This window comes from Brachionichthys hirsutus, chromosome 8 (genome assembly GCF_040956055.1).
Source record: "Brachionichthys hirsutus isolate HB-005 chromosome 8, CSIRO-AGI_Bhir_v1, whole genome shotgun sequence".
NCBI classification, from domain to species: domain Eukaryota; kingdom Metazoa; phylum Chordata; class Actinopteri; order Lophiiformes; family Brachionichthyidae; genus Brachionichthys; species Brachionichthys hirsutus.
The window spans coordinates 13843685-13856179 of record NC_090904.1 but is presented as its reverse complement, the minus strand read 5'-3'; the positions used below and the strand labels follow the sequence as shown (position 1 = coordinate 13856179).

General features: G+C 42.5%; 1 protein-coding gene across 2 annotated transcripts; it reads right to left on the bottom strand.

Annotated features, from left to right (window-relative positions):
• Positions 1-5036: 5036 nt before the first annotated feature.
• idh3b (isocitrate dehydrogenase (NAD(+)) 3 non-catalytic subunit beta) lies at positions 5037-12090 on the bottom strand. Of its 2 annotated transcripts, none has more exons than XM_068742177.1 (11): positions 12036-12090; positions 10812-10985; positions 10219-10339; positions 10007-10067; positions 9778-9910; positions 8718-8851; positions 8164-8266; positions 7946-8092; positions 7732-7826; positions 7521-7581; positions 5037-5470 (listed from the first exon to the last, which is right to left on the bottom strand). In XM_068742177.1, the coding sequence occupies exons 1-11, from the start codon at positions 12078-12080 to the stop codon at positions 5393-5395; spliced, it is 1152 nt and encodes a 383-aa protein (XP_068598278.1). In that variant the 5' UTR covers positions 12081-12090; the 3' UTR covers positions 5037-5392. The 2 variants fall into 2 exon arrangements, with proteins under 2 accessions (XP_068598278.1, XP_068598276.1); XM_068742175.1 differs by lacking the exon at positions 5037-5470 and adding an exon at positions 5791-6841.
• Positions 12091-12495: the final 405 nt, after the last annotated feature.

The following is a 12495-nucleotide window of genomic DNA, read 5'->3' as shown; positions in this document are numbered from 1 at the left end:
TGAGGCAGCTGGAAGCCCAACACAAACACAAAGCCTATACGCAGGCCAGCAGTGGTCATCTGGGGGGGGGGGGGGGGGGCTCCTCCATTCATGCAGATAAATATTTCCTTCTAGCTTTATAGAAGGCATCCTGTTTCTCTTGTTGCCGCAGCGGCAGATTATGCTTGTTTCTCTGTCCCTCCATTCACGGCATATTAATACTGTTTCTATGTCTTGGGGGGCGGGGGGGGGGCAGGGGTTGTCCGAGGCAACAGAAATACTGTGAATGCTTCTCTTCACATGGGACTGAAGTAGGCCTAGCCCCGCTAGGACTCGTGCCCTGAAAAGAGACCACAGATTATATGTCCACAGCACCACATGCAGCAGCCACAATCCTCTGGACGTCCCATTCCGAGGGATGCTACTCCCTGCTGCTGCGGTCTGTCTGCGCTCCCTTCATCATGCACTGGTGAGTTGATGAAAAGATGAAATGAAGCACGGGATTACTATTCTGGCTAATCATACGGCCACGAGTGACCACTGTGCCTGTTATTAAGCCTGTCATGGTGATTTGCTGCGGCCGCACTGAAAGGATCAAGAAAACTCGCTTGTTTCAACGGGTGAAAGTGGCGAGCCAGCGAGCCTCCCTTCTGTTTCTGCTTCAATGTGGGGTTTCTCACAGCGTGTGCCAGAGGCCTCTCAAGCGTTCCCACAACAGACGCAGAGGATGCTGAGGCGCAAAGCACGGCCTTCCCGCAGAAGCCACCGTGACCTTGAAGCACGGTGTGGGTCCAAACAGCCAGCCAGAGGGCAACAATGAAGACCTCATTCACATCACAACCATCTCTGCCTTTTAAAATTAAACACCAAAAGAGATAAGAGATTAATTCATCCAGGAAGTAGCCATCAAAACCTAATTTGTTGGTTCTGTTTAAATTTTATACTACACTGAAATCCTACAAGCACAGGAAGTTGCCATCAAATTTTAATTCCCAGTCTTAAAAAAATATTTTCTAAACAGATTCCTGATTAAATAGAAACTTTAGCTTTTTTGACATGTTTTAATTCACATGTTTCGTTCAGTTAGTTAAAAAATACTTAACATTGGGTACTACTTTATAGCACCACGTCCATCGCAGTCCCAAAGGGTCTGAATGCTTGACCTTGTCGTGGAGAATCTTCACCGTGCCGCCGCATCAACGCGGAATATCCGGTGTCCCTCCGCGCTAACGGCGGGACCGTCATGGGACATTGGTTAAAAATTCTCTCAATCTCTTCATGGTGAATTCAAATGTTACTCAATCTCCTTTAACGCTTAATTTCATTGCATGACCGTGTGCAATGACAATAAGGTGCTATTCTATTCTATTCTATTCTATTCTTTACATGTTCTTAGGACAGTTTTTCCATTGTGGGGAAGTCAAGCAAGTTATCCCGGCACATGACTGATACTAAGAGCAAATATAAATATTTGTAACTGCTGCTTCTCAGCTGAATATGAATCAGACCCGGAGAGAGATTTTCTAGGAGGAAAAAAGAACAGCAGCACAATGTCGCTGATCGTCTCATTGGCCTCATTATTTCTACTTTCTTTTTTACAAAATGAGAAGATATACCTTCAAAGCCCACAAAACCATGTATAGTGACCACACTGATGTTTCTCTATCACCAAGCTGCACTGACCAATAATGAAACAACCCGTGTGCCTGTTAAGAAAGAATAGAAACACAAGTCTACAGTTAGACGTAATGTGGAAGAGGCACATGCCACTGTGGCTCAACTCAGATCCCCTTCACCCACAAATCCATTTAGAGCCATTATCCCACCTCACTGTAAACGCAAAACTAGCCTCTAAAAAAGGAATATCTTGATAAGATAATAAAAGATCACAGGAAACTTCTCACACATCTGATTTCCACTGACAGGAAATAAACTCAGTTATGCTAAACCAGACTCATCCATCATCAAACATGGTGAGGACATAGAAAGACTTCCTCGGTAACCTGAGGGGACTACATAATTACTGCTCTGCAGCCAGGAGGGACCGAGCAGGTCTGAATGGATGCGCGTGACTTTCCAGTCAGGCATGACATTTAATTCAGAAATTGTCATCACACAGGTTCATTTCCCGTAACAAAGATAAAATGACATATCCCTTCCCTTGTGGCTGAAATGAGGCTCCATAATGCTTCATAATCCCTCCAATGTAGTTTCGTTGATCTTGTTTGAGGCAGAATCAAAGTTCACTCCCTTTGAAAAATGGCTTGAAGGTGGAAACAAAAATATACCTCCAATCCTTCCCCACCCAAAGGGCCATAATATTGTGTCAGCACAACATATAGAGTAAAAATCCACACATAGAATCACGAAAGATCCCAGCAAGGAGACTTCAAACTATACTTTATTCTTATTATTAGAAACTAGGCCATGAGAAGTGTCTCGTGAGGATAACTCACACTCCTCTGTTAAAACCATTTCCATCCCAGGATTGAAATAACTACTTTTCTTAAAATAGACAGGATGACAAAAGCTCTTTTTCTCTTTTTTTTTTTTACATGGGTGGTCCTTTGACTGCAGTAAAACTGAAAGTAAAGGTACAGTGAATAAGTCCAGGCATGATAAATCAGCCTGTCATACCGTCTTAGCCCGGATCTTTCCTCTCTCTGACAACCAGTTTTAAGCTGCTATGGCTTCATCAAGATTTTTTTTTTTTTTTTTACAAATGACCCCTCCCTTGTTAAACGAGACCACTTCTACAAAATCTCACAGGTGGGGCAACACGAGCAGGATCTGCTTTGGGCCCGCTACAGGCTCAGCAATCCACCGGACGAGGATAGTGAGCAGTCACCACCCCACAAGTTCGCCTACTTGAGTATTACATAGTCAGAGGAACAACAGCGAACCACAAAGCCCTAGTCGACCACGTTTAACAATCCAGAATCTTATATCTGCTTGAAGTATCTCAGAAACAAGTTCAGACCAGCCGCAGCTTCAGCAGCAGAAACAAATGGCACCCGTAATAGGCCCGTACACGTCAAAACAATAAGTAATCTTCTGAAGCATGGTGGACTTTGAGGCCAGCGGCCTTACACTCGCACTGTGCCTGATCAACAGGCTTGTGTGTGAAACCAGTTCTAGCCCGGCTAACGATGGGCCCAACACCCCCACCGAAAGGTTTTTGGGGCTGGATGAGGTTCCAACATCCTCCAGGTGGCTCTGACTGAAGCCCGGGGAACCATCCCACAGGATGACGTCATCCGCAGGTTCAGGTAGTCCACATTACAAGAAGGAGGATTACTGCTGTGATCAATGCTGATGGGGGGAAAATCACAAACTCCAGATGTGTAGATGTCGTTTCTCCTCAGAAATGTGCGATAGGCTTATAGGTTTTTGGTGTTGTGTTTTTTGTCTCTTGTTTACTGATCCAATTGAAGACACTAATGATTAAAGCTAATAAGAAACAAAGCAATTCATCAAATGAAAAAAGCAAAAGCAAAATCTACAACCAAAGACCGACGCAGTATGCTGGGTTACACCCAAAACCCAAGCCCAGAGAGGAGAATATTAATCATTACAAGAAAAAAAAACTTTGGGAGAGGTTGTAAAGAGGAATGCTCTGGATTCAGTCAGAGCAGAGGGAGAAACACAAACTACACCTTAATGTTAGCCTGAATCCCACCCAGCTAGCTAGCTAGCTCCCAACCCAATCAGAGTAATAACAAAGCATTGATCAATACCGTCCCACCGTTCATATATGCTAGCCCAGAGAGCATCCGCGTTAGCCCGAGCTAACAAACACACTTCAGAAAGGCTCCCGCACTCATCTTCCGGACCGCTTTTCCCGAGTCCCCCTTCGCCAAAATGTCACTCCCTGCCTCCGAGCTACTCCAGAAAGCGTTCACAAAGTAGTCTCCCACTCCCAGACACAAAGCGGGTTTAATTCTACCGTGATAGCGTAGCGTGTGTGACAGAATGCGGGGGGGGGGGGGGGGGGGGGGGCAGTGCTTGTTTGTGGGTGACACAGGCTGGAGAACATGCTAGCACCGCGACGCTGGTAACAAGTGATTCGACTAATCGAGAAACTTACCGCAGTTACTGCCGCCGCCAGAGGAAGCCCGACGGGGAAGCCCGACGGGGAACCCCTCCCCGAAGGTATTCAAGCCTTGTTTCTCCTCCACGTTTTTCAACCCCGGCCCCTGCCTACACACCCCAGGAACCGAGAGTGCGAGCGGGGTGGTAGCAGAGGAGGGAAGCACGATCCGGGACTCAAGACTTGGCGGTCTGTTTAGCTGCTAAATCCAGGGAAGGGCGTAAAACGCCACGAAATAATTCACTCGCCCTAACTTATCGTACCTTCTGAGTATACTTCCTTTGCCTTCGTGTGTGTTAATCCCACGGTTTATCCGCTGTATCGGGGCGCGTCGGCCGACTATTCTAGTCCGCCATGTTGTGTGTCTGTCTGCAATAGGAAGAATGGGAAGCGAACAGCGAATTCCCAGGACAGGCCCTGTCGCTTCACTCTCAGCCTCTCCATAGCCCGCAGCGACGCCTGCTGGTCAACAGGAGACACGGCCGTGAAAGCGGTGCTTCCCACACGAAGGGACCGCCAAGGGGCCCATGAACTGCCCCTGGCCACGGCCGCTGTTAGATATCCTTCTCTGCTCGGGCACCCATTACTCAAGTCAGTCGTTCTGTTGCTACATGCTGCTGCATGTTTCAACGTGCTGTCCACTGCACTGCAGATATTTACTAAACATAATTCAAACCATTGTAAATTCCACTTATGTTCCATTACATTCCACACAAATTAATAAGAAAACAATTTAAGTGTAAATATTTTGTGTTCGTAAAGTAACCACAATGTCCTTCAGGGGGTACTATTACAGACATAGCCATAGTAAAAATGACAGATTAATACAAGCACTAGTAATTGTTTTCATTTTTGATCATGCTTAGCCTCCAATAGAATGAATGTAAACTTATTAAGTTGTTGATTCAAGTTCCTCCAGCAACCATGAAGAACCTATAGATCAAGGTTTACTAACAGCAACACAAAATCGAAGTAAAATGTATAATTTATTAGTCATATCGCAACATAAATAAGCAACATAGAGCTAAAACTTTAAATAGTATAAATGCATACATGCGTTTTCATCATGTCTTTACAGCACACATCTCCTTACTGGTTATGCAAAAGTGAGAAAATGTGTATGCTATTCATAAGCCTTTTTTTCTTATAGTCTTTTCCTTTAATAATGTATGACTTTCATCTGCAAACCAGAGTTTGTGGATATCATATCTGTCCCGTCTGCATTCAAGATGGAAACATGTCTGAGCTGGAACTTCAACATAAGGCCAATAAAAAAAATTAAAGCATGTGCATTTCAGCAGCCGACACATTTACAAACACTATTTAGACTGCCAGGTTAGCAATGACAGCCCGGGTGAACTCGTCGCTTGTGGCGTAGCCCCCCAGGTCTCCAGTGCGCACCTGTTGCAAACATAAGGACAGTGTGTTACTGTACGCACAGCTGCAGCTACACGTGTCCACATACAGCACGACAGCCTGCAGCTAGAGAGCCTTTAAAACCTTTAGTCACAGAAAACACACAGCTGATATAAATGTATATTTAGAAAGCAGCAGGCTCAGTTCTGGAGCTGTGATCTGAACTCTTCTCCTGTGCATTTTTTGGATTGACAAAGACAGAGAATTAAAGCATACCATGCAGTACACGTAGAAAAACAAACAACTTCAGTAATAACCAATTCAAATACAGTAAAACCACTCCAAATCCAAAATTAAGTATTGGAAGACATATTTATTCACATTTTCCATCATACTTGTGAGAAGCTTTATTATGTAAACATGAAATCACCATAAAAGGCTCATCACAAAATGCAATTAATGTGATAAACATAAAAGGACATGGCACAGTTTACATTGGTGGTGGTGTACATAATCAAGACATCTTGAAATGAAAAAAATAGCTAATATAAATTCATGTTTAAGCCACCTCCTGACTGCTTTTGGAGTCTGCAGCACAGAGGTGGATGACATGAAGAGATGAGAGCAGTTTTAATATTCTTAAGTTCATCCTCTTTGAAGCATTCTCTTGTGAATCCCTGGAAATGAACTTGAAATATTTAAATCATGACCCAACCCAGTTCATTTGCTGTCACAAGTCATCTTTGGTGCTTCAATCTAAAACAGAGCAGCTCAGGTGAGAAAGTGTGACGTCATGAGCGCGTGTTCCGCTTCTCCTCCACCTTGTGTTTATTAGGCAAAATGCAAACTAACTTTAGAGGGGCCACTTACTGTATGAACATGTGCTCTCGTTCTGTACACGGAGTTAAAGTCAGTTTATGATAACATGAAAAAGAAAACGCAAGTTGGTGGAAAAATGTGATGCAAAGGCATAAAAAAAACAATCAAGATAATTTGGTTACTTTACATTTTCCACAATGTATGAAAGCAGGGAGGTAACAAGATCATTATGGCATTGACACTTTGGTAATCAAGCAACAAGCACATGATGGACCGTATCTATGACGACCGATGCACGATGTAGGCACTGAGAAGTCTCGGGAGCTGCACGGTTTTTTTTAGTAACAAAATACAGCATCTTGGGTTAAAAACATGTAAATTAAGCGTGAACTGAGCGAGTGGCACAATGGTCATTTGGCAGTGAGAAAGGAGAACAGTTTTTAAATGCATGAATTCATTTTAAATTCACATATTAAGATTTGTCAGTGAGGAGTGTGACGAGATATCTCAGTAACTAGGTCGGTGATGCAGGTTTTCCACAACGGCACGCAAAAAGTCACAGGTGGTCGAGTACCCGCCAAGGTCTCGTGTCCGTACCTGGGATGCCCACACACACACACACACACACACAGGATGAAGGGGGACAAGGAGAGGAGGGATGCTTATGACAGGAGCAATTCTTAAAAAAATCATAATTTCTCCCACATTTCTGGTTGGAGACACCGTTGCTGAAATGAATAATTACAGCGTCGGATTGATCATGCGTTTAGTCTGAGAAGCTGAAGACGCCCCCCGCATGCTAGCGGTTAAGCCAGCACACGTTAGTGTCACGATGGAGCCGGTGCAAAAGTATATGAGGGCCCTTTCTAAGGTCAAAAGGAGAAACACAAGAGTAGAGCTAAGGGAAGACGTGAAAGCATGCATGCAATCTCAAATGAAACGGAATTAAAGGCTCTCGAAACTACTTATGTATAGTATACAGGCTGTTAGATGAAGGCATGTGTGGATCAAGAACTGCTCGGACTACACTTAATTTGTTGGTGTCTGGCAGATTTGCATGAAACATTTCTTAAGATTGTCAAGGCTACAAATTGAAATTCCAATTTCCTCGGCATCTGCAGCATTTTCATGCTGTAGAGATGAACCTACAGTACCTGACCCACAGAACCAAAGGGCACCGGGCGGACTGGCATCAGGAGCAGAACTACGCATCTTGAATCAGAAAAAAAACATTCTTTCTTGGAGTTCACGCCGTTAGTGTAACAGACACGCTTACCTTGCCCTGCTTGATGACCCTCTTGACGGCGTCTGACACCATGTGGGAGTGATATTCAAGGCTGGAACACATTAAAGTGACATTTAAAGAGGCGGCCAGAAAGCTCTCGCACACGTGCCAGCATGAACACAGCGGCTGTTTTCTACAGTTTGGGAGGTGTGGTGGACCAGGATTAGATTCTGTGCTTCTTACGACAAGAGGCTGGACTCACTTGAGGTGCTTGAGCATGTTAGCAGCACTGAGTAGCATGGCTGTGGGGTTAGCAATGTTCCTTCCAACAGCTTGCGCAAAGGGGTGGCGTGCTCCCTGGAAAAGAAAGACAGGCGATCAAGACTGACACCCATCAATCCTGTAAGGTAATAACACTATTCCAATGCCTATTGCAGGTTTTTTTTGTCCTAAATAAAACACACATGGAAACTCACAGTTTCAAACACAGCATACTCTGCACTGTAGCTTTCTCCAGGAACAACTCCCGCTCCTCCAACCAGCCCTGCGGCCAGGTTATCAATAATGTTACCATAAAGGTTGGGCATCACCAGCACGTCAAACTGGTATGGGTTCTGGACCAGCTGCAACATTAAACATGGATTCAACAAGAAATCTAAAAGCAAAAACCAGAAAGTCAGAACGCTGCGTTTACCTGCATGCAACAGTTATCGATGATTATGTTCTCATATTTGATTTTGGGGTACAGTTGTGCCACCTCTGCACAGCTCTGCAGAAACAATCCATCACCTAATTTCCTGTAACAGACGGGAAATGCTTTAAATTAACAGTTTAATTGATTAATAGGAGAGCCTAATTAAAAAATATGAAACAAGCAATATCGCAGGATGGCATTTTAGACGTTGCCCACAAATAAATCAGTATGATTTATCTCCTGTTCCTTTGCTGGGCCTAATGCAGTTTTAGTTATACGCTATGGAGAAGATGCAATTTAAAATTATCTTTCCATCAAATAGAAGAAAAATGTAAATATTAAACTTCAAGATTAGTAAAGGAAAAATGTATAACACATTTACCCTCCAGAGTCACTTGAAACATTTCCATGGAAACCGCACAAAATAAAATTAGTATTAAAAGGCATGGATATTTAATCTGTTTGTAAACGTTTGTGCTTTGGTCAAAAAAATCTGAATATGGATGACTGTGTCCGCCACCATTTCATGACCAGGGGGAGCTTTATTTCCTTACATGATGTTGGCCTTGTGCACAGCAGTGACCTTGTTACGCCCCTTCTTGGTCGCATAATCAAAGGCAAACTTGGCGATGCGGCGTGACTTCTCTCTGGTGATGATCTTCAAACATTCAATCACTCCTGTCACACTCTAAGGAGCAGGAACAAGGTCAGGATTTCACTTCAATAGTAACTGTTGCATCGTATGAGGCAGGAAGTCCAAGATAAGTGTCATTTAAAAATAGCACGGGCTTGTGAAAAGAAAAGACAAAAGAATTGTCACAAAATGTATCTCCATTTAAATTCTAAATAAGAAATAAGACAAGGCAGAATTCACAGGAAAAAACCTCAAGTCACATAGATAACATAACGCAACCACACTGGGTAGTGAATTCCCTTCTGAAGCCAAACTGTTGGATGTTAATGTTGGGGAACAGAATGCCAATAACAGTCACTATAATTTTGGAACAGAAACTAGGACGCTTGTTTCTTGATGTTCGCTGCATATTCAGTCAAAGCGATGCATCCTTATGACGTCCGATTAATGAGATCACTGCAGAATGAACACAAAGCCTTGGCAGTAATGCCTTCCTTTCTGATAAAAGAAAAGTTATTTCTTTTGAAGTCTTTCCCAACTTTACTCCAATTTTCACCCCATTTCAATTTGCTCTTCAAACACTTGTCTTCTCCTGACATGACGTTCTTATTTGCCTCGTAAACATTAAAGCTGTTGAGGCTAACCTCCTCCTCTCTTTTATCACTAGCACTCTTTCATGTCAGGCTGCAAGAATTGCATAATTTCTCATTCAAGATACTGGCATCTATCCTAAACATCATTGCCAATAAACTTCCAGAATAAATGGGACAAGAGGATTATCTGAGAAGCAGAAGATGGCTCTTTCTGGCTGGCTCCTTCTGAGTGAGCAATTGAAAAGACGCACTTAAGTAAAGACACACCGAGACATTTTAGCACCTCCATTACATCGAATCTTGTTTGTCTTCATACCCAGGAAATGCTGGCCTAATCTGTGTGCCTCATGTGGTTTGAAGCAGACTGCACTGAGGAGTGTTGCTTACCTCATGCTCCAGGGAGCTGTACTCGCCCTCCGTCTGCTCGCGGATGATGACCAGGTCCAGGTTGTTGTGGCGGGTGTTGTAGCCCGGCAGACTGTTCACGTGAACCACATTAGCAAAAAGGTCTAGTTTACGCCTGTGGAATTGATAGGTGGGAAGAGTTGTGTAAAATTACAAAATGAAAATACACACACAAAAAAAATAACTACCGGTACCTGTGTTCTGGCTTTACCTCAGTCGCATCTCATACGAAGCCAGCTCCCCCTTGAATTCCATGGGTGTGTGGATCTTTCCTGGATAACCATGAAAACATAATGGCAGCAGTCAATAAGTTCCATTTCATTTAGGATAATTGTGGTCTTTAAAATAAATTATATTTACCAATAACATATGTTATTAAATGTACCGGTAAGTGAATTGAGAGAGTGGATGAAGTGTAGCTACCCTTCATGGCTACTTTGTTGTCCTTCATAGAGGCTAAGACCTGATCCAGCTTCTCCTCGCTGGCCATGTTCTGTACTTCGCTCAGATGAAACTCCTCAAATTCTACTGGGACGTCTCCTGCCTGAAGACAGGACAAAAACAACTCATTATGAACTGCTATTTCCATTACATTTTCAAACACATGACTCATTTTGAGTCAAATTTGGGACAAAATGTGAAATGTCAATGAGTAAAACAATACATGTTAAAAACTAGTTTTGTGTCAGAGAGCACAGGCATTTTTGCTAAACATAAAATTACATTTGTGCTGCTGTAGATGGACTATTTATATATACATTTTAACTCAAATTTGGGACAAAATGTGAAATGTCAATGAGTAAAACAATACATGTTAAAAACTAGTTTTGTGTCAGAGAGCACAGGCATTTTTGCTAAACATAAAATTACATTTGTGCTGCTGTAGATGGACTATTTATATATACATTTTAACTCAGTTTAAATAGTATTAAACAATGGGGAAATAAAATACTTTTAGTAAAATGGGGCATATAGCATTACAGAGACGAGTCCACCCTTGTAACTGTGAAACGTACTTTGAACACATCCTTGACAGCGGTCATGAGCTCAGGTCCTACTCCATCCCCCGGCAACATGGTGACCTTGAAGACGGCATCGGCACGGGCCGGTGGGGCTTCTGGGCCACAGAGAGCAGCAGACACACTCAATGGTCGGAGGGCCAGCTGCTGACACCGGGGTCCGCTTAGACCCTGAAGATGGAAAAGAAGACACAGTCACAACAAGCACAAAATGGGAAACAGTGGGTGCTTTTTTCTTCTTGCTTCCTTCACTTACTAGCATCAAATTGATCTACTCTTAGAAAATAATGGCAGTTTTCTGTTTCAACATTTGCAATGTTGTCTTTGTGCTATTTTCAATTACAAATGAGGTTTCATTGATTTGCAAATTATTACATACATTTCTATTTACAGTATCACAACTTCCATGGCAATTAGGCATCATAGTAATGTCCTCGTCAGCAAATTATTGCTTCAATGGCTGACATTATAACGGTGGATTAACAAAAATAATAAACTGCTGTCCCAAAACTGTTGCATTGATATTAAAAACAATAATTATTATTGTGATAATCTAACAGAGAAAGCTTTTCCATTTTACCGACTGTTGATCGTACTATGAACATTTTACTGGATGATATTTTGAAGCTGGCAGTGATGGGCATCACGATTTTAGCTCTTTTTTGACATGTTTCAAGTGCATCTTGCCCTCCTGTTATTGATCACCCAATAACAGGAGGGCAAGATGCTAGAGACAGGTAATAAGCAATAAAAGAACAACTCCCTTCAACTTCATCATTCTGGCAATTCGGAAAATTCAAACCACTGCAAGTTATTAAACCAGAGGTAATGAAAAATCAGGAAGTCGGCGTTCACTAACTTCATGTTGCCATGACAGAGATAACGGAGTATGCTAGCTGCTTTAGCTCACGGTGTCACATACACGTTCTATTCTGAACCATTTGCCCTTTGATCAGATTGACAGATATCTAAGGAGGCTTGGTATTGTTTTCCTAGTTGACCAGACAATAAGGTTAGGTTAGACGTGTTATCGGAGGGCGGCAGGGTGTTGATGCTACCGATGAAGGCTCACGGTTAGCAGCAGGAAGAAAAATTATATCCAGAGATTCTTTCATTGGTTATGGAACTGAATTTAGTTGAGGGGAAATAAAAGTAATTCAGTCACAGCGCCTCGTTTCTGTAACAACAGAATAACCCTGTAAACTATATCTACGCACTCACCTTGACCAATGTTAACAAGCTACGTCGCAAGACAGCCGCCATCATGGATATGAACGACTTCTTCTGTGGTGCTTTGTTGCTGCCTTGTTATTCTTTTTCTTGTTTGTTTCCACGGCGTGGCTTTAAAGCGCATTACCCCCACCTTGTGGCTCAAGATATAAATTCAAAACACAACAACTTTATCACAAATAGAAATAGAAATAGAAATATTTTATTGTCATTGTACGTTGTTCAAGAGGCTTCTTCAGTTCTGAGAGACTGGTAGAGAGTTTAGATACTCATACTCTTGTTATATTCGATTTGGAGCGCTGCGCCGTCTGGTGTTTAGACACAATACACAGAAGCAGAAGCCATCTATTTTTTTTTATAAAAAATACTTTTGAAAAAAATTATATATATATAGGGGTTGTACCAAAGCTAAACAACATACACATAATTATTTTCACAAAATTAAGATCGC